Below are 27839 nucleotides of genomic sequence, written 5' to 3'. Positions count from 1 at the left end.
ATGAAAGAGGGATTCTTCCTGTTCTACCTGGAGATGGTAATGAGAGCTCCATCTGCCTCTGGATGTGGCTGTTTCACTTCTAACTATTAGGACCCATGGGCATTGCATTAACTTCTCAGTAATTAATCTAGTGTCCTTTTAAAATGCCATCTAAGGCCTAATTCACATTATCTCACCAGTGGCTCCTTCCCATGCTGTGCGGAGACAGTTTGAAGGTAGGAACAAGGCAGGCAGGTCATTTACCTGTTTGCTTTCCCTGGATCTTCCCCCAGGAAGGTAATAATCTGGGTCTGACCTCATGGTTCTTGTATCCAAGTAACTCAGTTCTGAGGCCGCTACCCAGTAAGGGTCAGTTGGACCTATGCTAGTGGCTGCTAGCATTCTTTGTGGGACTGTGGGATTAAGCATTGCATGAATAGATGACTATTTTACATCTTAACCATTTTCAGAAATCTTCCCCAAGTGGAAAGTTTCATAGCACTATCAGTCATTTTTTTTCTACCCAATAGCTTGATTATAAGCTTCCATGAAAAAAGGAAAGAGAGATACAGTACCTAAAAAACCGCACCCATTACCCTAGCACCCCCAAATAATGACAACAGGCTATGTCTTTGGAATTGAATGGGCAACTTTATTAATGTTACCAATAATTCTGCAATAGGGCAAACTGAGGGTAACCCTAAAACCCTCCCCAAGTGTGGGATACTAAGTGGGAGAAACAGCCCTAGCAGTCTTTGTCCCCGTCTCATAGGGCGTCCACCTGACTCCAGGTGTCACTCAAAGATTATTAAGCCCGCCTTTCAATGTCGCCCAAAGGGGGGTAAGGCAGCAGAACGGCCAAGCTGCAAGACTGTCCTCTGCCAGGCTTCACCAGTTCAGACAAGGGGCCTGCCAACCAGCCTTCTTGAGCCAGTCAGGCATCATGGGAGCAGCCCTGGCTCACCCCCTGGCCTTGCTGCCTTAGATTGGACACCGAGAAGTACTCTGCCTGCCCCACCCTGTACTTCTAATGTGAGTAACACACTGACCCAACCATGCTTTCCTAACAGATAACTACCACACTACAACAGCCAGTCCGGGGTAGGTGAAAAAAACCACCATCCCAAAACCAATCTGGATGGTAGCCAAAAATTCCTACCCGGCCATTGATGAGCAGCCAGCTAATCTTGGACTAGTTGAGGGTGGGTGGGTAGGGGGTTGCTAGCTGGGAACAGACTGAGCTCCCCGGGTACACATGCACCTGAGCAGAAGTCCGCTCCCACCTCCCCCAATGAACCAGACAATCTGATGACAGCCATAGCCTGCTGTTGGCCGGGGTGGGGGGGTAGGCAATTCCTCACCAGCATGCAAGGAGGCATGCTGGGAGTCCTTTCTTCGCTTTGGCTTCATAACTCAGTCTCACCTGGATCACAACGTCTTCTGTTTTGTTGATTGCTCTGAGCCCTGTGGCTGCAGCATACAGACCAACCTGGATGTTTTGATCACTTGTCCTTTGGACTAGTGTGTCCACAAACAACCTGGTCTGCCTAAGTATTGGGACAGGTTGGCAGGCTTAGTAGTGTTCTAGGATGAAACATGTGTCACTAATTTCCAGCTTCATGTATTTGAGTATTATTATTTTACATAGTCAGGTAGAGTGACAGGGTGGAGCATTGCTGAAGGATATGGAAAAAAATCTGCTTGTACTTAAGGAAAATGCTAATAGGGCTTTAGGGGCCAAGACTGAGAAACACCAGACTTTCCCACAGCCACACCTTCAGCATGTGAGCCTTATTCAAATCCATCCTAACATCATCTGCTTCTTAGAAGCTGGCTTTCCTTGATGTCCTGTTTTGTGTGTGCTCATGTTAAGCAAGACTCCACTCATCTTGAGTTTATATTGGGCTCATAGATGAAGTGAGTCCTTAGATTGTGTCCATAGATTGTGAGTCCTTTTGGGACAGGGAGCCATTAGTTATTTGATTTTTCTCCGTAAACCGCTTTGTGAACTTTTAGTTGGAAAGCGGTATATAAATACTTGTTAATAATAATTAATAATAATAACTGAATCCATGGATATGGGGGCCTACCTGTATTCTGTGATTCTGGTATGTAGGACTTGTGTGGGATACAAATTCAAGCAGACTGAAAAGGATTAGACTGGAATATTCGTGAAGACTGAAATACTAGAATTGCACCTTCTGCCTGTCTGCCTACCTTAGCTGATTACTGTTCATCTGTAAATGTCTAAGAGTGCATGTTAAATGACTGTAGTAAATTTGAATGGAAAAGTTTCACTGGATAAATTTTAATTCCTTCTCTGTTTCATATATGAACGTCTGTGCATTTAATAACCATACATTTTTATATCAATAAATATAACATGACAACATTCTATCTAGGCATGTATGTATGTATATACTATAATGGATATAAGATACCTGTGTATGCATATTGCTTTCTGTTGGCATCCTTCAGTCTCGGAAGACTATGGTATCACGCTCTGAATGGTGGTTCTGGAACAGAGTGTCCTCTCCAGTGCGCGAAGCCTGGGTGAAGTAGGTATGGAGGATAGACTGTTACCCATGCAGCAAATCCCCCCTCTCCACATCGCTGAAATGGTCCAATGGAAAGGCAGAGGCCAATATGGTTAGTACCAGCGGCGTCGCAGGAATTGCCAGAACGTGACTGTGTCCAGCCATGAACTGCCTCAGAGACTCCCGCTCCAGATTTTGCCTCGAGGTTGACTCCTGAAGCCTTTTCCATAACGATGTAGCCACAAGGAAGTGGAGGTTTGGGATCAGAGTTTTCCTTCTCTCAGATGAGCTGCCTTCCCAGGCTAACGAGTCCCATCTACCTGGTGGCTGTTTAGTCGCCTCTTACAAGTACAGCCAAACTGAGGGCCTGTTCTTATCCCCAGCCCCCAGGAGATTGCTACACAGTTAAAAATAATCATGCTTAGAAGATCAAGAGTTATTCTAAATACTTTTAATACGCCAATGACTTTCCTTGGTTTTATACATTCTCAACCCTTCTTGGAGATGGCCAGGATTGAACCTTCTGCATTCAGAGCATGTGAACTTCCACTGCCCTTCAGATCCTCTCGTACAAATCTCCACCAAGTATTTTTAACAGGGTCAGAAGGATTCTGGCAGTGACCTCTGCTTTGTTTACTGGGATAGAATCATTTTGTAGTTAAATGATGTGTATGGGTTGTAAGAACAGTAAACTGGTTGTAATCAAGCATAGCTGAATGAATTTGTTTTGTATGTTTGCTTTGATTGTAATGTGTTGCATCTTCATAATATAGCCCTTGTCTTCCATTATTTGGAATCCAACACACCTGTCCTAGTATCTTCAATTGATTTCAGGTGTGGTCTACTCCAGTAAGTGTTTCTTGTCCTAATGGATTTTCCCACTTTGGATTTTGTCTTTTGTCTCAAGTATTAAGAGTTTGGGCAATCATATATTTCTAGAGATTAGCAGGTCACAAAAGGAACTCACTGCATCCTTTGTCAGATAGTACTGAGGTATGAATGTGCAGATATGGGTAACTTGATGTGAGCAGTATGCTTTTTGATGGATTCATGAGTTTTCACACACTGAACTCAAGTCATCAGGTGATGAGAAATCAAGTGATGTGTATGCATGTATGAAACAGGTCTTTGACCGACTTCACTATGCATCTCTCTCTCTCTCTCTCTCTCTCTCTCTCTCTCTGTATTAATTTATTTATTTTAATCTGCATTATCCACTTGGTTAAAATCTGAAGAAAAAAATCATTTGGATTTTCCCCACCCCAACACATTCAGTGCAGATTTTTTGTTGAGTGGTGGTTCTGATTCTTCATAATGATTTACGAGAACACATTAATTTAATTACAGGGCCTCATTGAGTTTAATTACAATTAGGACAAACCAAACAACATGATGTTACTGAATCACTTAACCTTCCTTAAATGTATTTGAAAGCTGTGTTTGTAATCATGCTAGGTAGATATAACTGTCAGTGATTCAGCTTGACCTATTCTAGCTCATTAGTTACACTCAGCAGTTTGCTCTCTAATTTCATTATTGTTGTTATTCATGACATCGAACACCATTTTGAAATAACTTGTTTGTGTGGACCCCTTACACCAAAATAATATTATTTTTATTAACCATGGTTAATAAACCATGGTTAATAAAACCATGGTTAATGGCTTTGGTTTTTTTTTTTTTTTTTAAGCCACTGTCTTCAATTGAATTCAGATTTACAGTTAATAAGCCATTTGATATTATTAGATGCAATCCCAAGAGCTGAGCTTGTTACATCAAAGGAAAGTATTTTACCACAAAGCAATTGTTGCTTTTTGCCAAACAATTTGCTTTGATATGTAACAAACTTGATTCCTGGGCCTTAAAAAACCTTGCAGAATCATGGGAGCTGAGTCAAAGTACAACTACTTACCAGTCCTTTGCCACTTTGAAAACTGAACATAAGGTTAAATTGGTACATAACTCTAATCTTAAATTTTGCAAGCTTAGATATTTGCAGCCAGTGCAAATCTAAAAGCTTCTATAAGCCAGAAAGTGTGTCTGTATGAAGTATTTTTAGCCTTGAGGTTTTAGCATAATTTAGGATTCATAGTAAGTGCAAGCATACGATATTGCATAGTTTTCTTGGTTTTACTTTTTTCATGGGTGGAACTTTGGATGCTGGGGTTTGCATGCAAATGGAGGTTCAGATTCTCCATTTGTGGATTTCAAGAAGCTGGTAGAGACAAATGAAGTTTGTTCCACTAGGACCTTTTTCTCACTCATCTTTTCTTGTTCTGTGTAAATTCATTTCAGGAGTGCTTGTGCAGAAGAGGCTCTGTGTAAATTGTGTCTTTTGGCAGGATTCTTAGCTGAATGAAGGTAGAGAATGTTTCTTTTTTCTAGTGAAATGAGGATCTTATTTGAAACAACCAGACAGTCATAAAACCTCTCCCCCAAATGGCTGGAGTCTTTGAGTAAGATATCTGATTATGGAAAGTAGTCTCTTTGGATATTGTCCTTTCTTGTTTCCCAGATAATTTTGCCTGGTAGTACCATCATGTTGCCTTTAGGAAGGGTGAATATTTGGGAAATGTTCCTCTGTACTGTTTAAACAGTATCTCTCAAGCATGACAGTGCTTTTTTTTTTTTTGTTCTTTTCTTAACAAGTCTTTGTTTTGAATAGATTTTTTTTGAAAAAAAAAGTGCTTGGCACCAAGCTGCGCAGGAAAGCAAGCTATTTTAAATGGCTATTGAGAACACGTTTTTAAAACAGGAAAAAACACTGCACTGATGCTGCATTGATAATAGTTTATCCGCCAAGCTTAGCACAGCTCAAATGGTTTTGCCATCATTCTAGACAGAACACCATGTCCTAAATCAGTCCTCAATTAAGCATAAGGCAGAAGTGAGGAAGGTTTTCTGGCTGGGGAATTCTGCACTCAATACATTTTAGCTGATTGATCTTCTGTGTATGTTCATTTATACTACAAGGAGGCACCTTAAGAAAGAGAAGGTGAAGACCTAGGCCCAGAAGAGTTTTGTCTTCGTCAACAAAATGAAGGACGAATGCCAGAACATGCAAATGTGAGAACTGCCATGTCTAAAAAGTGCAGCCACTTACAACAATATCCTTTGGAAGTGATTGAGGTCTCCTATAGCCCTCTGTGCCCAACACTGTTGAACTTACGTAGGTGCTTATACTAACATTTTACCAAACCATTTATGAAGCATCCATCTAAACTTCTCTGCTTGCTAGAAACATTCTTGGGTATATGTACCTGGTACGAGTAGGTACTTTTCTACTGGCGGAGAAGGAAAGTAAAAGCTCTTGGCTGGAGTTAGAAAGTTGGCTCTTTACTGAGTGCTCAGAACTGAGTTCACATTCTGGCTGGGAAGTCTGACAGCTATATGCAAAGAATACATGGCTGTTATAAGGTCTTGGGGTGAGATCATACAGTTTCTTATTGTATACAGAATCATCATATAGAAAATTTACTCACACCAACATCTAATTATGGTGGCTTTGCATGCAAGGGATAACCTCTGAAAGAGAAGGCATAAATGTACTCTGATCTAATAAAACACACTGGAAATAGCAGACAGAAGTTCAGCCATATGGTTATATATGAATACAGGTAAAAGGACAAAAGGAATTTAGCCAGAGGGGTAAATAGGATGTATCCATTAATGAACAACAGGTGCTCAATCACTGGCTAAGTCCAGACCCTAATTAGCAGGGTCCTTGGGAGGTCAAAAGCTGGGGCTCATGGTTTTCAGCCCTTAACGTGGCAACCTGAGTTCAAGGCACTAAGAGAAATAAGAAATCAAACTTTATATAAGAAATCAATTTCTCCCAGACTGCCACCCTAGATTCAATTGTCTAACTCCTACTACTGATCCACAGCATTTTCCTCCCTCCCCCCCAAGTATTTTTACAATTTTTCTCTCACTGCACCACTTCATATTTCACTTGAGGCAACTGGTCCCACAGTCGTTTGAAGATTGTCTTGGCCCCACTCCATACTTTCAATAATATAGGGACCACTTTAGAATACCCTGAATTTTAGCTGTGTATATTATCTGTCACTTGTACAAAGTACACAGACACTGTGTACAAAGTACACAGACAGCCCCAAGTTAATCACTGTACCCCTATCAACTTGGAATGCTATTTTGCTTTGTTTTTGACAGATAGGCTGAGAACAAGGATCGTGTAGTGGTTGTGGTGTTGGACTTAGACCTGGAAGACTCAGGTTCATATCCCAGCTCAGCCATGAAGCTTCCTAGGTGACCTTGGGCCAGTCATTGTCTCGGCTTAACCTAACTTATAGGGTTGTTGTGAGGACAAAAAGGGGCAAAGGAACCATGTACACCACCCTGAGCTCTTTGGAGGAAGGGCAATATAAAAATGTGAATAACAGTAATATAGGGTCCTCTCTACAGACACTCTAGTATATCATGTAAGTAGAAGTACAAAGTATATCGGTTGTGTTACAGATTAAATATTATAACTCAGTGGTGTCATTTCCAGTGGTGAAATACCTCTGGAAGTATTCTGTTTAGTAAGTGATGTCTCAGAAAGAGGCCACCAAATGGTGGATTTTTTAAAGAATTGTTCAGTGTGACCCAGTTTTTGGTGCAAGCTCAGAACGTTGAAACACACTGAGCAAGTCTTTTGTTTCTTGCTGTTCTGAGTGGATAGGGCATGTGGTTTCTTGTCAGAAGGCACATGCTCCATAATTCATTGTACTACCTTCCCATCTGTACCAGTTTTCTGAAGAATTCACTTGCCCATATCAGTAAAGGATGAGCAGGTTGGCACTGTGGGCAGACCCATTCATTTCATTCTTCGTCTGTAAGTGTTCTCAAAACTATTGAAAATGTTCTTTCAGGCACACCATACAACTCCCTCCCTATTTATTCCACTCATTCACTGCTTGTTAGCTTAGCACAAGGAGTCACAAAACAAACATAACTAATTTTGAAGACAGCAAGAAGCAAGCAAGAAGACAGAAAAGTTAGCTATTAAATCCAAAATGTTACTTGGATCTCCTTCTGATCTTTAAACGAATTGCTTCCAGTAAAAGACTATTCCATGAGTCTTGCCAGCTTGCAATGCTTTTTTTGAGCTCTAGAAAAGGTATCAAGTACAGTACCCTGTAAATGTGATCCCATCCACCCTCCGGCAAATGCAAAAATTACAGGAACAATTGTGAAATTATTCTGCATGCATTTTGGTGGCTGCAAATTTATTTTCCCTGAACACCTTAAAATGCTAGGAACATTCTGATACTAGGAACAGTCTGAAGAAATTCAGATTTCTTGCATGTTGGACACTCGTGTAATTTGTCCTGGAAAATATTACAGTCGTTTCTATATGCAATAAGTTGAATGGTCTTTTGTGCAAATGATGCAGCCATATCAAGTTGTCTCTCCATTGCATTTTTGTCTTCCTTGCATTAATTTATTCCTGAGAGCTGATCTTATGTTTACTGATGGATTATAGGTATCCCCCGCTTTCTGACAGTTTGTTTTTTGACAATCCGCTCTTTCAACACATTTCAGTTATACCCAGAAGTCATTCATTCAATGTGTGCTCCGCTCTTTCAACCTCTCTCTGCTGTTCTAAAGGCTACAACTGCCCTCTCCCATGTTGATTTGCATATGACATGGTGATTTAAATTGTTTTGGGGTGTGTGTGTGTGTGTGTGTGTGAGAGAGAGAGAGAGAGAGAGAGAGAGCGCGTGTGCATGCCAACTTTACCTAGGGGTCTGTTCCCATTCCTGAAGGCATTAATGAGAGTCCATTTGCAGAAATCTTTGTGTGACAGCAGGAATTTGCAAGATAAAAAATGGTATTTGCAATTTGCTAGCTAAAAAAGCACTGGAAGCAATGTTTATAAACTAAAAAAAAGTCTGGGTTCCGCTATTCAACCTTCCCACTTTTCTCCACTGCTCCAGTCCCTAACCTGTCAAATGAGCAGGAGGACTCTTGTAGTTTTCTTGAGCTGCTTCATATTTTATCGGATCCTCCCTGTTGGAAAACATGTTGAATATCTAGGGCTTCTTTTTGTAGTAAAGCATATTGTTTGGGAGAACTGGAGGAGCAAGTGTTGTCTGTTAACTGTGAACTAAGGGTTGCCTTCCCTTGCAGTGGTTAAAATTATTATATGTCACTTGCTTTTAGTTATTTGATTTTTCTCTGTAAACCGCTTTGTGAACATTTAGTTGAAAAGCGGTATATAAATACTGTTGTTGTTGTTGTTCACAAAGTGTACATTTATATGAAAATTTGGCAAGCACACATGTCTGCGTGATTTTTAAAAAATCTTATTTAGATGCTTGCTCTTGTGTCATTGGATCAATGGACGCTTCCATCTGTGATATTTGAACTGGACCCCCCTCCCTAAAAGTGCTGTTTTTCCTGTTGTTTGTATTTCTGGTTTGTAAAAAATTGAATGGTTTTTAATTTTTAAAAAGTTTTGCAGACGCAGCTTAGTGATGTTTAGTACCACCCCTGTATACATGTGGAGCAGGAGATGGATGGCTGTATGCACGTTGTTTTATTTGTGGGAGAGAAAGAGTGGAATTAATTACAGTTTGTCCTTTTTTCTATTAGTTTTGAAATATATCTGCAATGTTAAATCTGAAATGTGCCCGAGGGATCAATTATATGGAGAAGGTTCAACTTGACCTGGCATTTTATTTGAGACAAGAATTATAGTGGGAAAGGAGCATCAATTAGAGTCCCTTTATACTTGCATTTACCCTTAAAAGCTAAGATGTTATTATGACCTGTTGTTGGCAACCTTCAGTCTCGAGAGACTATGGTATTGCACTTTGAAAGGTGGTTTTGGAACATCGTCTAGTGTGGCTGAAAAGGCCAATTTGGGAGTGACAATCCCTTCCGCAACGGGAGCAAGTGCAGTCTGACCCTGGTCTGTCTCCTTGGCTATGGGCCTTCCTTCTTTGCCTCTTAGCCTCAGACTGTTGGCCAAGTGTCTCTTCAAACTGGGAAAGGCCATGCTGCACAGCCTGCCTCCAAGCGGGCCGCTCAGAGGCCAGGGTTTCCCACTTGTTGAGATCCACTCCTAAGGCCTTCAGATCCCTCTTGCAGATGTCCTTGTATTGCAGCTGTGGTCTACCTGTAGGGCGCTTTCCTTGCACGAGTTATCCATAGAGGAGATCCTTTGGGATCCGGATTATTATGACCAATATAACAAAAATTACCAAAGACTTTGCCAACAGAGGCAAAAATATGTGTGGGCTTATCCATCAGTATTTTCAAACTCCTATTCATTATGGTGTTATAAAAACAGATGCCTCCTTCACCGTAATTCCAAATTTCTGACGTGTTTCAAGGGAGAATCTCTGTCTTCACAGAAAAAAAAGAAACCATTTCCCTTGAGACAATTGGGGCTCATGGAATGGTAGAGAAGCCTGTTTCTACTAACCTTCATCATGAATTGAGTTTTGAATGTATAGCTACATGGCTACTTAAATACAGATGTGCCACGGTGGCCCACACATGTAGTTTCCTGTTTAACTTGGTGGTTTGGGGGGGGGGGTTTTCTGTGTTTGTGTGTCTGCTCACTCTGAAAAGGAAAGGATGGCTTGGCTCATCAGTTTAAACATTGCCTTCCAAGTCAAGACAATGGACTTCTCCTTTTGTAACAAGCTGTGGTCGAATTATACAAATGGAACCCTAGGTCTTTTGTTTACATGTTGCATGGCCAGTTGCTGGCATTCCATCAGGATGGCAATTGCTCTTGGGAGGAAAGAAAGGAAAAGAATGAAAACAGAAACATCTGTTCGTACCGGCAGGACGGCCCCGCAAAGCCCTGGAAAGGAGAACAGCAAACATAGGTTCAAGCTCTCCCAGTAATGTTTTGGTAGTGTACAAACCCTTCCCCCATTGTTGACCTCTACCATCTGCCATAAATATCACTGCTGTCTGTGTGAGCAGTGTTGCAAGACCTTGGGAACAAGAGGTGACTTGGCGAAGCAAAGTGGAGAAAAGAGACACACGCACTATTCTTTCTGCACGCTTTTCTAGTTACTAGTAAAACAACGAGAGCAAATGCAATCACTTTTTTTAAACTGCCAAGATCCACACTTTTGGGACTACCACTGAAGAAAAAAGCAATTGAGGGGAAAGTGTACAATTGATATTTTCAATAATTATAATATAATATAAATCTCTAAATTGCCTTACAAATTCACTTAACATGAGCGCAAAATAGATTCCTTCTTAAAAGTCCCAAAAGTGTCATTGCTGGAATACAACTCGTCTTCAAATAATTTGCAGCAACAATATAAGAGCCCTTGCAGTCCGTGGCCACTGTTCATCCATGATCTCTGTGCTGGTAATGTGGATGCACGGTTCTTCGCCATTTTTATATAGATCTCTGTGCTCCAGAAGAAATGACTCTCACTGCTTATAACAATCCAAAAGGCAATAAACTTTATAATAGTGCAGAACACAGCTGAGCTAGAAACTGTAAGGAACGAGAAAGAAAAGTCTAAGGCTAGAGTCTAGCTCCATCTCGTAATACAAGGGTTTATGCCCCATTTAAGGCCTGAAAAGAGGAACATTAAGAGTCCAATCCTGTCCCCACTTCCTTTAGTGCAGTCACACCAAAAATAAGTGTGCTGTATCCAGTGGGCGGTGGGGAGCTGGGGCAGGGTGGATCAAGAGACTTCAGAAGGGAAGGTGTTTTAAATCCTCTTACTCCTCCTTAAGCCCTCCCGCTCTGCAATGGATCTCCTTGAACCCGCACCAGCAATTTCACTGGCACAAGTCTGAAGACAGAAAGGGGAAGCAGCACAAAGAGGGGATGGGCTCCAGCACTTGCCATCACCACCAGACCCACCCCCTCCCACAGCCTCCCTGCCCCCACCACTGCCTTACCTGCTCCAGTGGGTGTAGGCAGTTTTGGCAACGAACCAGGAGTGCCGCCACCTCATGCAGAAGTGACAGCAGAAGTGTCTATAAACATACTTCTTTTAAAAGAAAATTTTCTAAGACAAATAGCACTATAATGAATCAGCACTACAGTGGGGGAGGCATGAAATGGGATCTGCGGGTATATATATTTGAAATTGGTGATATTGGAAATGCAGCATTGTAAAATGGCATTATTGCATTATTATGGGGGCTGATATACCAAACCACAGTGGCATCTTACACAACAGTTGCTGAACTTCAGGAATTTCAGTGTGACTTAAGCTGAACAACTTTGTGCAGAATTCCTTCCCAAGGCTCCAAAGCTAAGTTGCACATACCTATGTAGAAGAAAGGCCTATTCAATTAAGCAAGATTGATATAGATAATTAGAATTGGGCCGTGAAGGACTTTCAACTTCTTCCATTTTTTGTAGCAAACAGTTTGTAACCGTTTCAATCTTAGAAATCAGGGCTCCATAAGCAACTCTGAAAAATGGCCCAAACTCTGTCAAATAAATGCCCATGCAAATGACATGGGCACAAACCTCATTAAGATCAGTTTCATTTACTTCTGAATGCTCAAGAGTAGGATGGGGGAAACACACTTTGTCGCCCAATATCCATGTGATGAGAAGGTTGTGACTATTTAAAAGAGTTATGTTAGAAATAGTCTCCATGGAGCCAGTTGTTTACTGTTATCAATCTGTCTTTTGTAGGTTATGGCTGCTGGAGAAGAAAAGTTGGACAACTAGGAGTAGAATGCGTGGGAAAATGTTGTTTGAATCCAGAAAGAGCTATACATGTAAGTGTTTAGCTTTCCCATAATAAAGAGCCATGGCATTAATAATAGAAAACCAGTGACTGCTGTAGCAAAATTGCAGATTACACGGTGTAACACCAAAATTGTTTGTTGAATTTTTAATGTTTCTTATTACAATTACAGCGTAATCCTAACTTGCGCTGGAATGAGGAGGCCGGCAGGCCTGCCCCGTATCCAGCGCACATTAGGAGCCCAAAGCGGCTCAGCCCGTGGCAAGGGGCATAGCTTCTTTACCCAGGGGAGAGCCTTACCCCAGGGAAAGCCGCAGCAGCTCCAATGGGGCTACTCAGATCCGTACCACCGAAAGAGGTGGCGCAGATCCGAGCAGCCTGGGAATGGGGATAAGATTTGGCATAAGTGATCCTGGCCCTACAGCCCATCCACAGGACTATTTTGTGACAGAACAATGACTCCATTTCTACATAACAGTGTTTTGGGAATAAGTGGCAACATTTTTTGGCAACATTTTTTGTCCATTCATCATTGTAATTGTCATATAATACTCCCTTTCTTACATATTTGCGACACAATTCAGCCAAAGTTAGGGAAGTTGAAGACCCATTGACTTCAGCAGGAGTGGTAACGACGTACTTAAGTCTTTTCCATTGAAATAAAGAGGTCTTGGCTGGATCATGCCCCAAAAGGTTTTTAATTTTGTTTTGTCTGATTACATTTCAGCTACAACATCTTGCTGAATTATATGTTGCATAGATTTAGCGATGGAGACAAATTGGATCACACAACTGCTGCTCATCTTAGCTGTTACCTTGGTGAGTTTCTCCTTAAAGATGACATGAAGAAAAGCAGTAAGAAATGTTTCTTATGCTCCAGTACTCGTGTGATACGTGTTAACAATTTCCCTTCATTTCTACCTGATTGTAACACAAATAGCTGGATGTCACTGAACTAGTGTTATGAAATGCTTGTCAAACTTCTCCATGTGGCTGAAGTTCTCATGTCACTTCTCATGATGCACTCCATTAGCAGTCCTCTGCACACAGTTTTCATTGTTAGCTACCTCTTCGCTAGCTCCCTCCTGGTTCACATGCAGTTCCACCTTGTGCAGTCCATCTGTGCTGGTGTCCTTGTGGCATCCATGGATGGAATGTGTGTACCATCCATGGGCCAGACTGTTAGCATTGGGGTGCAAGTCTACAATCTATTACCTGGGAATAAACTCTGTTAATCTCAGCGGGGCTTACTTTTGAATAGAAGAATGGTTAGGATTGTGTTCGATGCAATCCAGTTTGATCTATCCAGCAATTAGAAGATCATTTTAAGAACCTATCCGGTCCTGTTTCATTCAACTACAGGGTGCCTGTATCCGCAGATCCCGTATCCACGGTTTCACTTATCCGTGGATCAGGTCCATGGAAACCCCTTGCGTGCACCCCTTCCGGAGGTGAGGGGGGAAGTCCACTCTCCTTGCCCCTGGAGGATCTTCTGAGCCCAGCAGAGGCCAAGTGTGTCTGCCAGCAGTCTCTGCCGGGCTCAGAGTGATGATTAGAGGCCAAAAACCAAGTTCAGTTTTTGACCAAAAACCAGAAGTGATGTTTTTATGTCTTGAAACCATCCCTCCTAATGCCATTTAAAGACATTCCTTCATATCTGCAATTTCACTTAACCGTGGGGGGTTCCACAATGGAACCCACATGGATATGAGGGCACGGCTGTATTTGGTGATGGCAAAAGTTTTACCCCATTGTGAGGAAACATTCTTTGCCTCAGAATACATCTTGGATTTCTTCTCAACCAGTTTTAACCTTACTGCTCTCCTTCAGAGAAGGCTAGCTAAATAAATTTATCATTTCTAGTTTCTCCTTGTTAAGTCTTCACAGCCCCATCCCTCCCCCAGTATTCTGGCAACTTCAGCGTGTATCACAACAAATTTTAGAAACAAATTACTTTGAATTAGACCAAATGGTTAGTCTTGGTGGAATTCTTATTTTTGGTCTTTCAAAGCAAGTTTCTAGGTGCAAACTGTATTTGTTATATATCTATTACAATATATCCAATTTGTAGCTGTGGAAAATAATTATCTTTCAAGTAGAATCATAACCCAATTAAATAAATCTTCGTTGGAGAGTTTTAATCATTTAATTTATTGGTTAAAGGTGCATAAATTTGTATATGGACATAAGCATGTGGTGCCTTGACTATCTTAGAAGAGACAGTCCTTGTGTAGGGAGCAGGAGAAAGTGTTTGTATTTATTTATTTATACAGGTATTTCTATACCGCCTTTCATTCGTCGTCAGATTTCTCCTCAGACTTTAATCCAAGGTGGTTGACATAGGCAAGCTGTTCTAAACCCCCGTAGGGATTTTTTACAATGGAATAGTTCTAGTCTTTCATAGGACTCCTCGTTCCAGCTGGATTCCTTCCCGGTCTGGCCTCTCTCTGGCCCTTTGCCTCCCACGCTCCACTTGACAGCAAGTATTGATTCCTCTAAGATGGCATCTGCCTCTGTAGTTTTGCAATTAAAAATAATTACCCAGTTAGTGGGGGGGGGGGCCTTAAAAAAATTGTTCAAAAGGTTACCAAAGCAATGAATCAATTCAACACTGTATTTTACTGCCAACAGCTGCTGTTGTCACAGTGTCTTGTTTCCTGTTTAGGTTTTTGTCACAGCAGTGCCAGAAATGAAGAATTTTACAGAAGAACTCCTAGCAATGGCCCATGAGAATATTTCAGAAGAGATCCATTCACTAGGTGTCACAATGAATAAAATAATGACAGCACAGTATGAATGTTACCAGAAGATTATGCAAACTCCCATACGTGAAAATGAAGGTAAAAACCATTGCTTTTAATGTCACAAATGAAACAGAGACTCTAGTCCTCTTCTCACAAAATCCAGTAAATGTGAGGAGAGGTACTCTCCCCCTGGCCACCCTTCAGTGGTTACTTTCGTGACAAGAGGGAAATATCCCACATTGCAGCAGTGAGATTCCAAGATAATCAGAGTTCTCATTTCTGTGGTGTGGACAGTGGCGACACTAGGGTTTAAGTCATCTGGTGCGGGAGGCCAGCACATCACTCCCACAATGGACCTCCTCCCATGAAGTGGGCGCAGCGGTGCTCCCTCACCGCCACCCCTGCTGTTTATTTTTGGCTATAACTTTTGGTAGAATAGATATATTTAAATGTGGTTTGCTTCATTGCATTCTGCATGAAAATATGCATTGAATGATGGTATTATTCAATGGGCAGGTCTGGTCTAGAGGGTAGAGCCTCCGTCTGCCTGAAGATAACATCCGCAAGGTCGCCAGTTCGAGGCCACTGGCACTGTGCGACCTTGGAGCAGCTGACAAGCTGAAGCCAAGCAATTCCATCTGCTCTGAGCGTGGGAGGATGGAGGCCAGAATGTGAAGCCAGATCGGAATGAAACACCTTGAATGTAGTCGTTCTTGAAAGAAAGAACCTTCTTTGAAATTGTAAAAATCCCTATTTAATAGGGATTTAATAAAGCCTGCCTATGTAAACCGCCTTGAATAAAGTCTTGAATAAAGACCAAGAAAGGCGGTATATAAATACCTGTTATTATTATTATTATTATTCAAAAAATACCAAGATTTAAAAATTTTTGGCCAGTAGTGATGTCACCCCCCTTGTTCGTGTCACCCAGTGTGGCCTGCACCCCTCTAGCGATGCCACTGCATGTCGATAGGTGCTGCACAGAATCCTCAGGAAAGATGAACATGTTGCCACCAGGCTCTTGATGAGCAGGTGTATCAGTGTGGTGGGAATGGCCACAAGGTGCAGTCACACCTACCACCTTACCCCATTTAATGGGGGAAAATTTCATGAGAAGAAGGCTTCTGTGTGCAGTGCTAGGGAGGAATATAGAGACACACTAAGGAACCAAGGAAGGGCCATGGGAAGACCCCCACAATGGAAGAAGAGAGTTGGGAGGTGACTTTCTTGGTGGCACACTGCCAGTTGCCCAGGTCTCTGGGGGCAGACAGTTCTGTGGAGTGCCTCATCCATCAGGCCAACAGAGTGCTTGGCTTCCCCATATAATTGCTAGAGGGTTTTAAAATTGGTGGTCCTCCACTTGAGGTGCTCAGGTTTTATAGGTCCGCAGGGAGGGGCTGTGGGATGCAACCCTCTCGGAAGGATTCTGATGAGGAGAGGATGATGTAACCCAAATTGTTCTCTTATCTCTTGGGGTGGGAGCACTTTTCTGTTGCACATTATATCCTGAAGAGCTGAATCGCACTTCTTTGCTGTGTCAACAACCCAAGGACATTGACCTACCCCCTTGGAAAGAGGCCCAAAAGGGAAGAGGCAAGCACAGGAGTTAAAAATATCACTTAAATGTTGCCAAATCCCAGATGAAATTACCCATTCATCTGCAGTAACAAAGTCACAGAGTCCTGAAGCACCTGAAGATGATCTGCTTTTTGAGACATTATTTTTCCTAGGCCTAGTTCACCAGGCACCACCATCCAATAGATTGCCTTTGGCTGCAGCAGAACAAGTAGCAACTATAATCGAGACGAGATTTTTTTTCCTCCGTTAGGTCTTTTGATTTTTCTTTCTTAAGCTACATGGATGTATGTAAAATTTATCCTGTTCTGAAAGGAAGTGAAATGTGGGGGGTGGCATTCCCTCCCTGGCAATGAACCTATTCAAATTTCAAATCTCTGTCCCAAGCCCTCTATGCTAATTCTGTATCCCAAACTAAAAATAATCATGCTGCACATTGCCACATTTTAAAAAATGCCATTCCATTAGACTCCACATTATGGTGTAATAATCCTAATAAATACTGTCTGAAGGTAGCAGTATACTGGACCAAAAGCTGGGGACTCAGCACTGGTGGGACATCTCATGGGCTAAGCCCTACCACAAGCATAGTAGCAGCTAACTCTCAAATTAGGGAGGGAGCAGGGGCCCTTCCATTTTAAGATTATGTTCACAGGGTAGGGGGCCCTAGCAAGCAGACCAGCCAACTGACTATACCTGTTGTGCCAAGAACACAAGTCATTGATGGCACCTTTAACCAATATACTATAATTGATATGGTTGGCAACCTTCAGTCTCGAAAGACTATGGTATAAGTCTACAGCACTCAGTATTCCCAGGCAGTCTCCCATCCAAATACTAACCAGGCCTGATGCTGCTTAGCTTCCAACATCAGACCAACAGCTTCTACTGTTACCCTGCACATGCCTGATCTTGGAAGCTAAGCAGGGTCAGGCCTGGTTGGTACTTGGATGGGTGACTGCCTGGGAATACCAGGTGATGTAGGCTTATACCATAGTCTTTCGAGACTGAAGGTTGCCAAACATATAATTGATAGTATATACTTGATGGGAACCATCAAGAAACAAGCCTGCTCTTATCTGCATGAACCCTCCTCTTTCTCAGTGTAGTCCCATCCTGAGTTTTGTTTCTTGGTCATGATAGAAGCTACTGTGCTTTGGAGTGTGAGGAAACCTTTATAGGTAGATAAAGCTACAGAAACAATGACTAGCATTCACATTAAACAGGTCTTACCATTTTGAGGAAGTAGTGGGGTTGGTTCTCTGGGTGTTTCTGTTCTCCTTGAAAATAGATTTTAGCAATAGTTTTAACAGATTTAGAAACAGAAAATAGATTTAACAATAGTTTTAACTCCAAGGTAATGCAGGACCTGACTGTCTGATCTCTATTCGTTTCTGTAGCTCCTCATTGCAATAGAACGTGGGATGGTTGGTTATGCTGGGATAATATCGCTGTGGGAGAAACAGCAGTGCAGGACTGCCCTGATTACTTTCAGGACTTTGACTCCACAGGTAAATCTTTATTATTTATCTATTGGCAATACGAATGGCCTGCAAAGGAACCATAAGTAAAATCTGTTGGAGTTGGTGCAACTCTGTCTGCTGTCCAGAGGGGGCAGGATGCTGTCTAAAAAGGGGTCAAACTATGGTACAGTGACCCTGACCTTTCTACCTGTTCTCTCTGTGATCCTTGTGGGTGTGGCCCTAACCCTTTATCCTTCCCTTCTCCTCTGAGCACCTTCTCTTTGTCCTCCGATCAATGACTTGTTCAGATGTGCACACCAGGGCTCTGACGCCCACGCCATCTTGAGCACAAAGCATGCAGGGCGAGGCAGCTCTAGGGCCTTGATATTAGCTGAACCTCTGATCCTAATCAGATGCTGTAAATATACACTCAGTGAAGCTGTAAGTAAATAACTTCATTGCAACTTTAACAAGCCATTGCCACTTTGTCTCTTTATTGATTAGCAGTCAGCCAGGTGAGGGAGACTCCCTGGGGTGATACCCAAAAGGGAGGGTATGCTCCTTAAGCAACTCTGCTTCCCCCTGCCAAAGAGGAAACTATTTTAATTCCCTCCAACAAAATCATGGTGTTTTCCCATTATTTTAATAGTCAGGACCAGTCTATGGCTAACTTTAGGCTAACATCAGTGGAAACAAACAAAAGGGAAGGGAAGGGTGGATCACACTTCTAGTTTCTCTACATCCTCATAGGTCTTTTGCATCTCCCCCAGTGGCGAGATGGGCAAGATACTGACACAGGAATGACCTAAACATTTTTCCATTTGGAGATATTGTGGAAAATCTATTTCTTTCTATTTCTTGATGTGAAGGAACAGGAAGTACAAGCATGTGGGTGGAGCTGTAGCTCAGGGATTAAGAACATACTTGACTTTCATGTGGTCCTGGGTTCAATCTCTGACACCTCCAGGTAGGGCAAAGAAAAATTCTCTCTGTAACCCTGGAAAGCCACAGCCAATCAGTGTCAACAATGTTGAGATAGATGGCCCAATAGTCTGATTCAGTATATGGCATTTCCTGTGTTCCATGTGGGGCATCAAAATGAAGCCATGTGAAATTTGTGCCCTGGATTATGAAAATTCTGTGTCCAGAGATTCAGGGCACAATCCTAACCCTTTATGTCAGTACTTTCCAGCACTGACATAAGGGCAATGCAGCTCTGAGGTAAGGGAACAAACATTCGCTTACTTTGAGGAGGCCTCCGTGAGTGACACCCAACTGTAGGATGCAGCACATGTCCCATTGGCACCGCTATGCTAGTGCTGGAAAGCACTGACATTAGGGGTTAGGATTGCAACCTCAGTGCCCTACCTTTGAATGCTGGGAAACTGGGACTTCCTGCATACTAAGGAGAGTCCTCAGTGACTCTCTTCTGCTGTTCCCCCCCCCCTTTTAAATGTGCCATTTTCAATGAAGTTAGGTGACTTTCCATTGTGTAGCTAACACCTCAAGAAGGGGGCAAACTTACACTTGTAGTTGCCAGTGTACAAGTATGGAGAGAAAGCCCTGAGGAGGAGTGTGCGTTGGTGCAGCTATAAAGGGAATTTCTTTCTTGGAAACAGGAGAGGGTGTGAGAGTGCCAAGGTAGACAGTGTGGGAAGGGGAGAGAGTGAAGTAACAGGAATCCTTCTGCTTACATCCTGTCCCACTACAGGACAATAATTTATTAGTATCCATCACATGGTGAGATTTGGCTATTTCAGGCCTGCACAAGTGACATGATAAGCCCTTGTTTTTGTTGATAAGTCCAGAGCAGTAGGTAAGAAAAATAAGGGATGAATCAGACTATGGTTGACTACCATGCTGGGATGGCTGACTCCATTTAGCCTATAGGGTTAAACGTTGTGTAGGCCAGAACTATACTGTGCTCTTGAGTGATTTGTATCTTTCTCTGGAATTTTGGAGTATAATGTCAGGGCACAAAATTTCATTAAGTACAAAGATAAAACAAGTCAGAACAGGAGTGTCAAGCTCATTTTATACAGCAGGCCAAATAGCATTCATGGCAGTTGCTGAGGGCTGGAAATGATACTAAGTAGGAGCTGACATTATGAAGCAGGTGATGACCAGAAATAAGCACTTAGGAACTCCTTAGATGCAAATGACAGAAGAGAAAATATGCAAATCTTGATCATATCTTCAAGATATGGGAAGGGCCAATTATCACTTAGGCCACCCTTTCAGCAGTGCCACTTCTACCAACTCATCACTTTGCAGCTCAGCAGATGCTCTGCAAAATGACACTGCAGCAGAAGTGACATTACTGAAAGGGTGGCCCATGTGATAATTTGGCTCTTCCAGCTCCTCAGCAGACTCTCCCTCCTCCCTTTCTTGCCCCTTTTGCTCTGCCTCTTCCCCATACTGTTCCTCACCTTCTGAGACCTCCTCCCTTCTCTCCCTCCCAGTGCCTTGGCAGAAGTGGTGCTGCTGAAAGGGTTGTGCTAGGAGAGTCCTCACCTAGTGACACCTCAGCACTGCTGAATGGGTGGTCTGCATAATAATTTAGCTCTCTCAGTGCTGCCAGACAAAGAGCTTCCTGAGGGCCTTGGCTTGGTTGTGTGGCTTAGTTGCGCTAACTCAGAGATGTCTAACATGATATCTCTGGGTCAAAACAACCAAGCTATATGAAATTTGTATGTGGTAAGGGGGAAATGTCTTCCAAGGCAAGGTTACTCAAGGGTGTGGTGTGGAGCTTGTTCCTTATACTCATTCTCTTTTTGCTCATTCTGCTGGAAAGTGAGTGAGAAGATGTGAAGGAATAGCTTACTTTATTCGGCTTCTTGAGTTTCGTAGCCATGCAGCTGGAGGGGAAGGTGGCAGCTGCTACAGTTCTGGTCCTGATGATGCTCATAGATTAACCCCTCCTTAATTCTTCTCCCTTCAGTACTAGTTCAAAACATGCCAGCACACTGACAATATTTTCCATGATCCCTTCCCAGAGCTGACTAATTTTGAAGATGTAGTGGAAGAAGAGGAGTTGAGAAGGTGGTGATGGAGGGGCACACAAACGTTAGCATGACCACCAAAAACATGGAAGGGCAGCAGAATTGCCACCCCTGGCAATGGCAGAGTTTTAGGGCGCAATCCTAACTAACTTTCCAGCACTGGCATAGCTGTGCTAGTGGGGCATGTGCTGCATCCTGCAGTTGGGGGGCAGTCATGGAGGCCTCCTCAAGGTATGACAATGTTTGTTCCCTTACCTCGAATTTGCATTACCCTTTTGTCGATGCTGGGTTAGGATTGCGCCCTTAGTCAGGCCTGCTTACACTCTATCTCAGAGTACCATTGACTAGAAGGCCAGCAGCCTTAACAACACAGTTTGACCCTTTGGCCTTTGAATCTGTAGTGTGTTTGATTAAATGTTTCACTGATCCTAATCAAATGATAAAATATGACATATGTTCAAGCCCTGTTTGAAAACATGTCATGTTATGTGTTGGGCAGTATTTGCACATTTACTTTCCAAATCAAAACATCAGCTCTTTTCATGTCTTTTTTTTTTTCCCTTGCTATATTGGAAATTGAGAAATGGACCTGAATATTGACTATTCTTTTTCTCCTTAATTTCTTGCAACCCAAGAAAAAGCTTTCAAGATCTGTGAGAAAAGTGGACACTGGTTTGTACACCCTGACAGCAACAGAACATGGACAAACTACACACTTTGTAATCTGGGAGTCAGCGATAAAGTGCAGGTACCTTGAAAAAAAAGGGGGGGGGGGTTTATTAGCAGGAAAAAAAATGTGTTTCCAAAGATGAATCATATGAAAACATTTATTATTTGTTGCTGTTGAGATTGTTTAGATAGTATTGCAGTGAGGTTTAGAGTGCATTCATGTTGTAATCACTTTTCTGAAAATAACACAGACTGAGATTGGTGGTGTAGTCCTTTTAGCACGACAGGCAAGGCAGGGATGAGTGCATCGAGTTCCCAACACTATGTTCAGTGGAGGGGCTTGCTTTATGTCACTGGACCTTTGTGATTAATGGAGAAAAGAGCGAAGAGCAGCAAAGGAGTATCAAGAGAAGGTCAGTGACCGTGAAACTGCAAGTCTTTCTTCCCATTGCAAGCCTAATCTCCAGGCTGTTCAGCTGTTTAAACTCCACCTCTTTGGAGCATGGCCAGCCAAAGGTTTTTGAAGTTTGGGAGGCACATTCAGTTTGACCATATCTTGAGATCCTATTGAGTTACGTACAGATCAGTCAATCTCAAGGATTTTACAAGGTCTATTAATATAGGTCTTGATTATCCCTATGACCTCCTGCCAGCAAGGGGGAAAAAAAAACCTGCTGAGTTTTAACCTGCTAAGTGTGAATGATCCCCATGTTAAATTTAAGTCCCTTGTAAAATAAAGGATGGAGCAGCAGCCACACAGGCCTCAGCTCAGAACAAACTTGTGCAGCTGGTGATGGGCCGAACTGAGTAGTCTGCCAGCCACATTTTGTGACTTGCCAAGTAATTGGCAAGCTTTCTGCGTATCAGAACGTGACAAAACAAGGGGGTGGGCTGTGTTCAGCTTGTTCAAGTTGTGCAGACCTGACTTTAGATTTCTACTGCTCTGTGACACCTTGTCATCTTAGGCCTGTATTGGAAACTTTCTTTTGAGGGCCAGGAACTGTACCAGTGATGGGATATTCACAAAGAGTGTTTTTTTGGGGGTGCAAAGATAGCATAGGATCGCCCCTCTCACATAAGGGGCATGTTTTATTAAGAGCCATGGTAGACTCATAATAGTTTATAGTCAACTGGGATTGCAGTGAAGTAAAACAGAATGATAAAAGCTTGATATAGGTGCATTTGTTTCAGAAATATATTCTCTCTACCATAAGTGTCAAGCCATCTCTTCAGTATTTGCTTCACTATTCACTCACTTCACTTCCTGAAAACATCAGTGGAAAATTAGTGGTTCAGAGTGTCATTTGCAATTTATTTAGATGTCTTTCAAATGCCTTTTTTATCTTTTTTTTTTTAAATCCTCCCACAGAACACATGAACTTCATAAAAGCATTTTAAAAGTGTGCTCATTTGCTGAGTGCATTTAATAGGCACAGTATGTGATGGATCAAAATTAATGCACCACTGTGTTCCGTGAAGTAAACTGAAGTTAAGCAAGTGCAGAGGAGGGTTTTGTGTGAATGAAAGTTTCCAGTTCTCAGGCTTCAGATTATGGAGTGTCCCTGATGTCTTCAAAGAGATTGAAGAATTCTAGATATGGTTCCTGTTAATGCTTTGGGGAAAGAAATTCTCAAATGCGTTAGGATCCAACTGAGCTCATCATTTGACCCTGAAACATAGTCCTAGTTCTCCCTTACCAGGGGCCAAGTCCTATTCAACTTTCCAACCCTGCATTAGTCATGCCAGTGGGATGTGCATGACTACACATCATGGGAAGGTAGTTATGGAAGCTTCAAAAAGGGAACATTTGTTCCCTTGCCTTGGGACTGCACTGCAGCTGCAACAATGCTGGAAATTTGGATAGGATTGGGCCCTAATTTATGAGAGCTGAATTATTGCCAGTATACTGTTTTTAACTCATCATGGTTTACTTAGACCTTTTGACATAAGACCTACCTAGTATTTAGTTTGTTGAATTCATGGTTTTATTCTTCTCCTTGTGTTTTATTACAGACAGCTCTGAATTTGTATTATCTCACAATCATTGGCCACAGCCTTTCGATAGTTTCACTTTTGATTTCCCTTGGCATCTTCTCCTATTTTAAGTAAGTGTACCAGAATTATTATTGGCCCCTGTTGTCGATATCCTTGGAGTACAACTTGCAAATAGTTTGCAACATTTGGTAGCTTAAATAAACTGAAGTCTAGGAAAAAGGCATCCAGCATTTTGCTGGGACTAAGTGCATGTTTTTCAGTTCTATTGATATTGCCTCATGGAAGACAGTGGCCCAATTCCCATCACGGTGGAGGTGTGGCAAGATCTGCTGAAGCCACGATGAATAACAATTTTGATTCAGTGACCAGTCCTCCAGTTGCTTTATATATGGCACCCTTAGAGATATTTCAGAGATGCTCCAGAAGGGTAAGCCACAATGGGAAGCCACAGTCTCCAGATATGTTTGAACCATATCCAGAATCACTTACCATGCCAAACAGTAACTTGTGGTCACTTCATTTTCCTGACTAGATTCAAACAACTGTGGATATTCACTTTCAAGGTGGCAGATGACATAGAAGGGACTGATTTAAGGTCTTGAAAGGATGAATTCCTGGCCTCTCTTTGCCCTTTACTCTCTAAGGGCCCAATCCTGAACAGTGCACGCCGGCTTCCTGCTAGCATGCACTGTCGCAAACGAGCTGTAAGGCACATTGCAGGCCCTACCACTGGGTGAACGCCAGTGGTAGCCCAGCAATGGCTGGCACTGGACTACCGCCAGGTGGCCACCAGAGCTTCACCGCTCGGTGGTCTCATGGACCACTGAGCAGTGGAGAGGTTTCAGGGACCACCAAGTGCAGTGGGGGAAGTGGGGAGGAGGCATTATGGGGAGGTGGGCAGAGGGCGGGGAGAGAACGGGGAGGAGGCGTTCTGCTGGTGGGTCCTGACCTGATTTTTGGTGGGACACCAAAGGGTGATGAAAAGTTCAGATAACAGATTGCCTCAAGCCTGGAGGCTATTCAAAAATCAGATTCTGTAGCTGCTAATTACTCTGCAAAGAGCTCAGCTCCTGCAATTTTCAAGCATGTGTAAATAAAGGAAGATAAATGTTTGTGGGTCTTTCTCTTATTATTACTTTCTTATCTATTGTTACAATTCCAAAACTATTACTATTCTTTTACTATTATTATTACTATTCTATCTATACTATTACTTTCTTATTATTACTTATAAATAAATAAAATTATTTATTTCTAGATATCTTAGATGGGTCCTCATAAAATGTCATTTAAAAAGTGGGTCCTGGTACGAAAAATTTTGGGAACCACTGCTCTAAGAAGTGCATAAACTACCTTTTGCTATTACAAACCTGAGAACAGCCAACATCCTTTACAAACCCTTCCCATGAATATAATCAAAGAGTCCTGGCAGTCCCCTGTATAAATTTAGAATATTTCTACTGTCTAAAAATGTTTTCAAAGAAAGTGTTCCGCCCCCTGTGGTGTGCTGTCAGCTCTGGCTGTCATTTTTAAAAATGTACCTGATGCTTTCAGATTTAATAGTAACTCACATTGAGTTATGAAAGATTTTTTTTTTAGTCTATGCATGAGTGAGCAGGAGATTGATTTGTAATCGACAGATCAGCCACTTTCCCTGACAGTTGCAGACAAGTTATTACTGAACTACGCACTGAATAGGTTTTGTTGGATAGAGTAGTTTGCCGGCGTGAGGCTGCATTGCTTCTGCTGTCATCCCGCAGTCTATATAGTGCTCTTTGTCTAGTCAGCTTCACAGGTGGACTAAAGCCCAATCCTGAGCTGCCTGGAGCATGCTGCCGCTGCATCCTGCTGCCTCAGCCTGCCACAGGTGGCACCTCGGGAGAAGGGGACTTTTGTCCCCTTCCCCCAGGTAACAGAAGCAGCCCCACAATGGGGCTACTCACTTTGGTCAGTGGTAAAGTAAAGCTGTTCATGTAGGGCGCTGAGCCCTACACAAATGGTCAGGATCTGGTGGCAGCTCAACCGGTCCCACCTCCTGCCTCCCCACTCCCTCCCCCCGGCATATCTCCCGCCTGCCTTCTCTCTGCCCTCCCCATGCTCACCCTTCCCGGAACGCCTCCTCCCCCGCTTACCATGTCGTGGCTCGGCGGTCCATGAGATCGTCAAGCAGAGGAGGACAGGCGCCCACCCGGTGCTAGCCCAGTGCCGGCCAGCACTGGGCTAGCACGCGCACTGGCCCAGCGGTAAGCCTCGCAGATGTGCCTTATGGCATGTTTATAATGCGCAATGACGAAGCCAGAGCACCGAGCTCAGGTTTGGGCTTTCAGTTTCCCCAGGTCCACAGGATGAGCAACTCAGAATTTAAGGGTCATGTATCAGTGACTGAGGTGTGTATGGCCTTCAATAACAGATTACTCAGTGTGGCAAGTCCTAACTAGGACAAGGTAAGGAAGTTTAAAACATATCAATAGCGGGTTTCTGAAAACCAAGGTTCTAGCCAAAGGGACCATAGGATATGAAGAGTTGTGTGATAAGGGTAATCTAGGCATAAGTTCAAGTTTGACTGAGGTTATCATTATCCAAAGGAAGCTGATGTAGGAAAGGAGAAAGGTCAAAGGGTATACAGTATAAGCAGGTGCTACTATAAAAGGAAACCTTGCTGGCTAGGTTAGGCAGGAAGATGGATTCCAGTCACAGGAAGGAAGAACACATAGCACCTGAGAGGGCCAAATGTGCTACTCATTACTTAGGGAAGGATCAGAACTGATCCGGAAACTCGCATGCAGCCAGTCACACCAGATGCCACTGGGAAATTTGGAGTGGAATCAAGCCCAGAGCCTGGGTGTGAGAACAGAGTGTTCTTCTGGAAAAACATGGAGTAGCACCAGTGAATTGGACCTTTCTGTTATCCTCAGTAATCCTCACTGAGTCTAGAACATATCTTACCATCCATCTTAACTCTGAAATTGTATATACCATGACCTAATTGTTTGGCAATAACAGACTTCAAAAATAAAGGGAATGATACCGTAGTATTTACTAACCAGTCCCTATTTTAACCTGTTTGGGCAAAGGAGAGAAATCAGCAGGAAGTTTTTGACCATGTGCATTAATTTTCTCTCCTGTATTTGGTTTCAGGAGCCTGAGCTGCCAGAGAATCACTTTGCATAAAAATCTGTTTTTTTCATTTGTTTGCAACTCTGTGGTTACAATTATTTGGATGACAGGCGTGGCTAGCAATCAGCAGATGGTTGCATCTAATCCAGTAAGTGAACATACCTCTTGGTGTTTTTCTGTCTTAGAAGCAATGTGCAACAATAGAAACAGCAATGAAGTAAGGGGCAGTCCAATCCTGAGCTGCCCAGCACGTGGGGCTGCAGCAGTGCCAAAAATGACTGCCGCTGCATCCAGCACATCCCAGGCAGCCACTGCCGCCTCCTCCTCGGGAGAAGGGGATTTTTGTCCCCTCTCCCCACACCCCCACCTACCTCTCCGCTGCCCTGCAGTCTGCCTAACCGCTGAGCAGTGGCGCTCCAGTGCTGCACTTGTGCTAGCCCAGCACCTGCCAGCGCTGGGCTAGCATTGGCACTCCACCAGTGCTTGGGCCTGCAGACATGCCTTACGGCATGTTTGTGACAGTACGCACCAGCAGTAAGCTGCCATGAACTCTTTAGGATTGGGCCCTGAGTCCTTAACTTGTGGGGCTTGCACATCCAGGGAGTGTGTGAAGGGAATACTCCCAGATTTAATTTTGCCTACACATGTTTTTGACTAAACAAGGACAGTCTATAAAAACACAAAATATTGCATTTTGGTGTTTAAGATATTTTTCAGAAATTAAAATAAATTACTTTTCCAGTTAGAAATAATACCATGGCTGCATCTGCTGACACTATATTAATTATATCACCCACCTAGTACACTTTTAAACCAATTAAAATTAATAAACATGAGAACTTGGAATAATAACACATAATACTGCTTTCTGCTTCATCTTTTTTTCAAATCACAAATTCTGTGAAAAAATAAAACCATTTTCAAACATCTCTATGAATAATATATTTTCTTATTGACCACTTTTTGGCCATTTTCTTATTTTTGGCTTTCTCATTAGTTTTTGTGTGAGTTCTAGGAAGCACGTACATTTTTAAAAACTGAAATTTAGTGTTGTTATTTC

The 27839-nt window shown here is 42.6% G+C and overlaps 1 protein-coding gene across 1 annotated transcript in view; it reads left to right on the top strand.

The window, feature by feature from the left end:
• Positions 1-27839, top strand: part of CALCRL (calcitonin receptor like receptor) — a 79661-nt gene that overhangs the window by 32917 nt on the left and 18905 nt on the right. The window contains exons 2-8 of the mRNA XM_066611881.1: positions 12160-12245; positions 12942-13033; positions 14880-15054; positions 17934-18044; positions 21634-21746; positions 23681-23772; positions 26801-26927. Of these exons, the coding sequence (XP_066467978.1) occupies positions 12983-13033; positions 14880-15054; positions 17934-18044; positions 21634-21746; positions 23681-23772; positions 26801-26927 (669 nt within the window). The 5' untranslated portion in view covers positions 12160-12245; positions 12942-12982. The remainder of the gene's footprint in view (positions 1-12159; positions 12246-12941; positions 13034-14879; positions 15055-17933; positions 18045-21633; positions 21747-23680; positions 23773-26800; positions 26928-27839) is intronic.

The sequence above is a fragment of the Tiliqua scincoides genome, chromosome 1, assembly GCF_035046505.1.
Source record: "Tiliqua scincoides isolate rTilSci1 chromosome 1, rTilSci1.hap2, whole genome shotgun sequence".
Taxonomy (NCBI): Eukaryota; Metazoa; Chordata; class Lepidosauria; order Squamata; family Scincidae; genus Tiliqua; species Tiliqua scincoides.
Note: the sequence above shows the minus strand (reverse complement) of the source record. Positions and strands in the feature narration are given on the sequence as shown.